General features: G+C 38.7%; 1 protein-coding gene across 8 annotated transcripts in view; it reads right to left on the bottom strand.

The window, feature by feature from the left end:
* Positions 1 to 6,879, bottom strand: part of LOC111342345 (large ribosomal subunit protein mL41B) — a 40,492-nt gene that overhangs the window by 23,611 nt on the left and 10,002 nt on the right. For 2 of the 8 annotated variants that reach the window (XM_088756879.1, XM_088756876.1), the window contains exons 6-8: positions 6,193 to 6,359; positions 5,464 to 5,545; positions 501 to 3,803 (exon numbers count right to left, since the gene is read on the bottom strand). Coding sequence is in view for 4 of the 8 variants with exons in the window: in XM_088756871.1 (XP_088612997.1) it covers positions 4,546 to 4,853; positions 5,464 to 5,545; positions 6,193 to 6,321 (519 nt within the window). In the remaining 4 variants the exon portion in view is untranslated. The other 6 variants (XM_088756871.1, XM_088756865.1, XM_088756892.1 and 3 more) reach the window with 6 other exon arrangements.

Below are 6,879 nucleotides of genomic sequence, written 5' to 3'. Positions count from 1 at the left end.
CTGGGGGAATTTTCGCGGCAACCTTTCATCTTGGGGCTCGTTTTCTCTTTGCTTATGGAAAATTCTTTGCCGATGGAAAAAAGTCCTCAGGTAAAATAAAAAAAAGTAAGAAAAAAACAGGCCAAAAGCAGAAAAAAAAGAGTACCATTCTGTCCAAATTTCGAACGAAGAGGTCGCCGTTTAACCAGAATGTATCATACATAAGTCAAGAACGAGGTTTCCTTTTATTCATGCAAGAACCACCCTTTCCACATCGTAATTTTGAAAGCTGTCTGTCGATCAGTTTCTTGCTTTTCGGCACATTTTCCGGTTTTTTCGTTTTTGCCGCGGCTTTTCCTTTGCCTTTGGGAATTTTGTCCATTGAATGAATGAATGAATGAATGAATGAAAAACTTTATTTAAGTGTCTATGTTTTTAGCTATAAGCTAATGGAGGACACTAAAATATTTAAATGTCAAATACATTTACATACGTAGATAATAGTTATTTACAGTAGCTAATTTTTTTTTTTTTTTTTTTTTTTTTTTTTTTTTTACGCGCATGTCTAAATTTATTGGCATTCTACTGAGTTACAAAAGTAATAAACGAGAAGTTACACGTACAAAAAAATTGCCAAAAGGGAGTAACGAACGGGACGTGAGTACCCATGCAAGGAAACTCCCTACAGAATAAAAAATAAATAAATATTACAAAGTTTTAAGTCAGTGCGAATGAGTTCTATGGCAGGAACAGTCTATAAACACTGACCAGGTACACGGTTGGTCAATATCGAAAACATTTGCTAATAAATTAAAATAGTGATTAGTGACAAAGTTCTTAAAGGATGAAAGAGTACCTAAGGAAGACGGAGGAGCTACTTTACACATAATATTCCACAGTTTTGTAATTCTATTAAAATATGAGGCCTTAAATAAAGATGTTTTACAGGACTGAGTTTTCAGCAGTAATTCCGGATTAAAACAGTTTCTTGTGCGGTTGTGGGGAACAAAATTAACAAAGTTGTTAACGTCAATAGGCGATATTCCGTACAGACAGTTATAAAAAAATATTAAGTCTTTGATCTCTCGGTCATAACAAAGAGGCAACATATTCAACTTAATTAAGCGTTCTTTGTAAGAGGATTCGTGCAGTCTTTCCTTTAATATCCATCTGGTTGCTCTGCGCTGCACGCGTTCTATTTTAAGCTTTAAGTATATGTGATGCGGTGACCAGACAACGGTGGCATAAGACAGTTGAGATTTCACAATGGATAAGTAGAGTGATCGACGGACATTTGCGTCGGGTAAGAGAGGGCAAGTTCTTTTCAGGAGACCCAATTAAAAGGATTATAAAGTTATTTAGTTAAGTTTTAATTTTAACGAGAGTTGAAAGGTTGACTTTTCTTATGTTCTTGAACGAATTTAGAGTTTCTATCGTTCTTAGGTGTCTTGCTAACTTCGACCAGATGAGAGGTCCCATATATTTGAAAGAATTCCTACCAAATCTTACAGTTTCGAATCATGGCAGTTCGAAGTCACTGTTCCGTAAATTATACTGAGTGTTCTTTATATTAAATGAGTCAGAAATATTCTCGGGGACGAGACTGTGCTTAACTTTAAACATCAAAGTGGCAATGTCTTGTAGGCACCGATTGTACAACGTCGGTAGTTTGGCGCGACTTAGCAGTTCTTGATAGGACGCTGATCTAGTTTTGTACGCCGCCCTAAGTGCTCGCTCTTGAATCCGCTCAAGCTTTCTCCGATCCGATGCATTACAGAAGTGCCATACTAGATGACAGTAGGTTAGATGGGGCAGAATTGAAGACCTGTAAAATGAGGATCCGTCAGACACCTATTCTCAGCACCAGCAAACTTCATTTTCCATAATGGGAGCGTAGCGCCATCCCCTCTCGCTTACGTGTAAGATTAGTCCACTTTAGATATCATGATACATGGCAGCTGTTGTCCTTTCCGTATAAGTGGTCGAACGCAAAACGTTATATAATTTTCCCTCTGTGTATTTTTCACGTAGTTACAATCCATGAGAAGTCACAGGTATTAGATATCTCTGCCGCGCTAACATCTGTAATCATTTCAACATCATGAATTTAGCAGTCTTAAATCCATCCAAACGACTTGAATTTGACGCGCCAGGCAGTAGAACACTTAAAAGATGCATTTATAGAATTTCATCCAAGCTGAGATACAAATAGAAAAATTCAAGATTCAGATTCAATTGATCAATGGCATATTAATTCTTATACCATTAAGCGCATCTTGACGGAAAATTTGAGTTTAAAACATTTCACGAGTAGTTGTTAGAGACTTGGGCATTTTCTGTAACTTTTGAAAACACGCGTGATATTAATCCTTTCTTTCACTTAGCATCATTCGATTACCTCTACAAAGTGGGACTATAAATACTATGCAAGGTATTCCATACATTTTGCCTTTATGCTTCTCTGACATAGATAATATATTTAAGCAGCTCGTCTGTAAATTGAAAAAAAAAAAAATTCGTTCAATACAGTAATGGAAATTTTTCGGTAAATTAATATTTCTTATCGTCTTCATGTCCCATCGTCTTACGTAGGTACCCCCTCAACATCATTCAAGCTGCATGAGGCTTGATCTGACATTGAACCGCTTAGCCGCACTAGGACCCCTACTTTTTGACTGGGCTTAGAGCATAGATCACTGATATGACTAGTAAAACTCAATTTTTCATCGATTTGAACTGCTAAAAGCCGTATTTCCCCCATTCTCTCAATAGTATGACCGTCAACAGAAAAATTTTTACTATCGTTGTCTTTGTCAACAATTCTCGGGTTGATCGTTAATAGCTGGAACTTTTCTGCGTAATTAATGTGTCTTTCTCCTCATCTCACTGAACGATCGAAAGAAAAACCCATTTTGCCGGGGAAATCTTGATCCATCGCCATCGACGCCAGGAGGTCCCATTGGCTCGTTGGTTTGCGGTTTCAAGAGGCTAAATAATCTGGCATGGCGCGAGTTGTTAACGAATCTTTATGAGCTAAAATCTCGCATTTGATTTTGAGACGAATACATCCAATGTGAGCGAATTTATAGGGTATTTAGATTTGATCAATTTTCGTCATATTTTTCCAAAGTATTCCAGGAATAATGACAAAGAACTTGAAATGTCAGGAAATTTTGATTCTTGAAATATTTGTCTATTTTACCCAGCGCGCCTCATATATTTTTAGCTCCTCCAGCTTATGATACTCGCTCAAATTATATTTTTGTCGTTAACTGCATTTATTAAGCTTTTTTCTGAGGACTGAATAGCTTGCTTGGAATTTTAGTGAAACTAGTTCGCGCACGAGTTAAACTGACTAGAAGTATTGACGGGCCTGCACGACTCCTGCCATTCCGCAAGTGATTTCATACTTCTACCTTCAGAGATTAGTTCTGACCAGGATACATTTTGATAAATTTCCTCTGCGATGCGATTTAAAACGTTGGTTTTCAATAGGGTGCCATTTCCCCATCAGCATGTTCTTGAGGTCGAGTAAAGCGGGACGATGTTGCGTTAAGAAAGACAATCTTTTGATTTATGTGCTATTTTCTTTGTTTTTAAATGACCCTTCTCTACCGGAGCAGATAACCTAGACATGTGTTTCTCCAGAACTTTGTGGGGCATCCTCTTGAAACTCTGTACGTTTTTCATTAACCGTAGAGCGCGTGGGATTTTTTCTTAGGATGCGTCACACTTCTCCTTTTGCGAGTCCTTTCTTTACCTCTAGAAAAAGAGTTGAAAGACGGCACGATTCCTACCGTGCGATTTCCTCCGCAGTTTCCCATCTGTAAAGAAAAACGAAGGCGTGGACTACTAAGATCAACTGACAATTCCTTTTTTGACTGTTTTAATCAATTAGAAGGAAATATGGTATAGGGAGAAAAAAAAATTTGAAAACTGTTGTTGATTTTTTTTTCGCCACTGCCAGATTAGGTTTGGCCCTGAAGTTGTCTAACCATTCCTACAAGTGAATCTGTGACAGTCACAGCGGATAACATCATTCCATTTGTATTGATGATCTTGAAGGAAACCAAGCGTACGAACACAGTCCTCATTGTAAAATTAAAGTTGTATATGAGAACGATCCTTCGCAGTAAAGCACTATTTGAGCAATAGTGAAAATCAGACCTGAAAAAAATTTCAGGCCTGTACGGGATTCGAACCACTGACCTCTGCGATACTAGTGCAGCGCTCTACCAATTGAGCTAACAAGCCAACTGGGAGCAGGCCATCAAATTAATTCGACATAAACCCGTAGATGAATCAAACAACAACAAACATATGAAACATATGTGTGAACTGCGGTTATGAGACGTATATGAGAACGATCCTTCGCAGTAAAGCACTATTTGAGCAATAGTGAAAATCAGACCTGAAAAAAATTTCAGGCCTGTACGGGATTCGAACCACTGACCTCTGCGATACTAGTGCAGCGCTCTACCGTACAGGCCTGAAATTTTTTTCAGGTCTGATTTTCACTATTGCTCAAATAGTGCTTTACTGCGAAGGATCGTTCTCATATACGTCTCATAACCGCAGTTCACACATATGTTTCATATGTTTGTTGTTGTTTAAAATTAAAGTTGTTTGGTTGGTGTTCCGCCCAACAATGGAAGTCATATGGTGTTCCATCGCTCCACACAAACTTCCCTTCATCGAGGAGCCCGAGCCATGAATGCTTCCCACCAAGCAGACTTTGAACATAAAAATTCTCTTCTTGACTGTGGATACCGGGAAGATTAGCTCCCAGGGTTGCGCATGTACCTTACGCTGTTGGTCCACGAACCACAGGAAGATACTTTCCTGTAGCAATATCCATTGAAATAAGCCCAGTCCTCCTCGCAAACAATTTTTGAGATAAGAGGAGGAAAATGAATGGTTGAAAGTGAGTTATTGTACTGATTGGGAGATCGGTCTGCTGTCCCAGTGCCTGTGGTCCACAATTTCGAACAATTATAAAAATGGCCTCATTGGTGCGATTTAAAACTTTGAAACTCATACTATGTACCTTTCTTGGCCTTCCTGCGCCAATCAATCATCTAGTACATAAAATAAATATCGACTGCCTAGTAGTTTTTGGGTGCCTCTGAGAGCAGGAATCGTGATGGAAATGTTTCTATCTGATGTGATCCATGGCCATCACCCACACTCAGAACATGAAAAATTTTTCGTTATTCTCTAGACACCCATAAGTGACAAGTAACATCTTTCGACACTTTCCTAAAGTTTTTCGTCATGATTAGGTTATGCTTGATCAGTAAAGTTCCCCGTGGAGCAAAAAGAATGTCATATCGCTCCTTGCACCTGTATCATTTTTATTTCATGAGAGAGCTGCTGCTCATTTTGCTTGGTTCTCTAATTTCAAGCCCTAACTGACCGTAGACATCAAGGGCCTAAAACGTGGGTAAGATAATCATTTGCATAGAGGCAGAGAAATTATCTAACCTGATAGTACTGCATAGGATGCCGTCAATGGGTCGAAACTTGGATGCACAGTTCCTTCACACACTCTAGAGGGAGTAATAAACTTTAAAAAAAGAAGAAATGTGAAAATTTTCTGGCTGGAGAAAGTTGTGCTCTTTTTTAAATGGTATTGCCGAGTAGAGGCTCAAAGATGTCAAAAAGACCAAATATGAAATTATAGTTTCTAGAAGGTAGCTGTAATATGTGCTTACGACTTTATTGCACACTCAGAAATGGTCATTTGGGGAGCAGGGATGGCGCAGTGGTGAGAGCACTCGCCTCCCACCACTGTGGCCCGGGTTCGATTCCCGGACCTAGCGTCTCATGTGGGTTGAGTTTGTTGTTGGTTCTCGTCCTTTCTCCGAGGGTTTTTCTCCGGGTCCTCCGGTTTTCCTCCCTCCGCAAAAACCAACATTCCAAATTCCAATTCGATCTGGAACAGTGGACAAGAATAGCCACCCAGTGGATGTCCATTGCTAAATCATTTATTTATTTCTTTCTTATTATTATTATTGCACCTTCATTCTGAAGATCACTGTAAGAGTGTTAAACTGTTAATTGGAAGCCTCGTCTGAAGATGGCATTAGTTAACGATTCATTAGCTTCTATCCTTCCACGCTTGATACAGAAATATCTAGCTTGAATGTTCCCTGGAATGATGAAATCGATTTTTCCTTAAAAGAAAATATGCACGGCAGCCCTGTGGCTTACCTCAATCCAGCTCGAGATTCCACTGCATTCTGCGGCTGCTTTTCCCCCTTTGATAGAATGTTTGGCTGTTGCCAACACTGTTGGTGATTTTTTGTCACTTCTCGTGTAGACGTGATCTGTGATGCTCATGCTGTTGCAAAAATCGTCGGTGGCTGAGAATGGTTTCCCTAAGCAATATAGAGGAGGTAAGTCTTTTTTTTGAGATAGGATACAACTACAAAGTTGGATAAAAGTAACGAAATACTCCTATTGTATTTCACAAAATTAAAATGAGTCAACAAGTTTAGACTCGTTTGGATGCTAAAATATCGCTCACTGATTCAGGAATTTTGAAGTTTCTATTTTGTAATGATTTTACGAAGTTTGGTCAAGAGACCAACTGAGATTCAAGTTATTTTGAGGTAAACTTAAAACAAAGTGGAGGAAATTTGAATTTTTAGTGAGTATTATTAGTCCTCTCTTAGTTTCACCAAAGATTTTGAAAAATTGCATGATGGGGATCATATGAGGCTTGCTGTAGTATGACGGGTAAATATCAAAAGAGCGGTTACCTAATTTTACGCTTTTCTCTAATTTTGGTGTCTGTTATTTTTTTTTTATTCAATTCTGTCTTTGCCTCAAGCCCAAGTTGTTTTGATCTCTCAATTCCTTGTTTCTGCTTTAGGTCTAATGATATAGGTGTCTGAA

The sequence above is a fragment of the Stylophora pistillata genome, chromosome 1, assembly GCF_964205215.1.
Source record: "Stylophora pistillata chromosome 1, jaStyPist1.2, whole genome shotgun sequence".
NCBI lineage: Eukaryota > Metazoa > Cnidaria > Anthozoa > Scleractinia > Pocilloporidae > Stylophora > Stylophora pistillata.
This window is presented reverse-complemented; position numbering and strand designations above follow the sequence as displayed.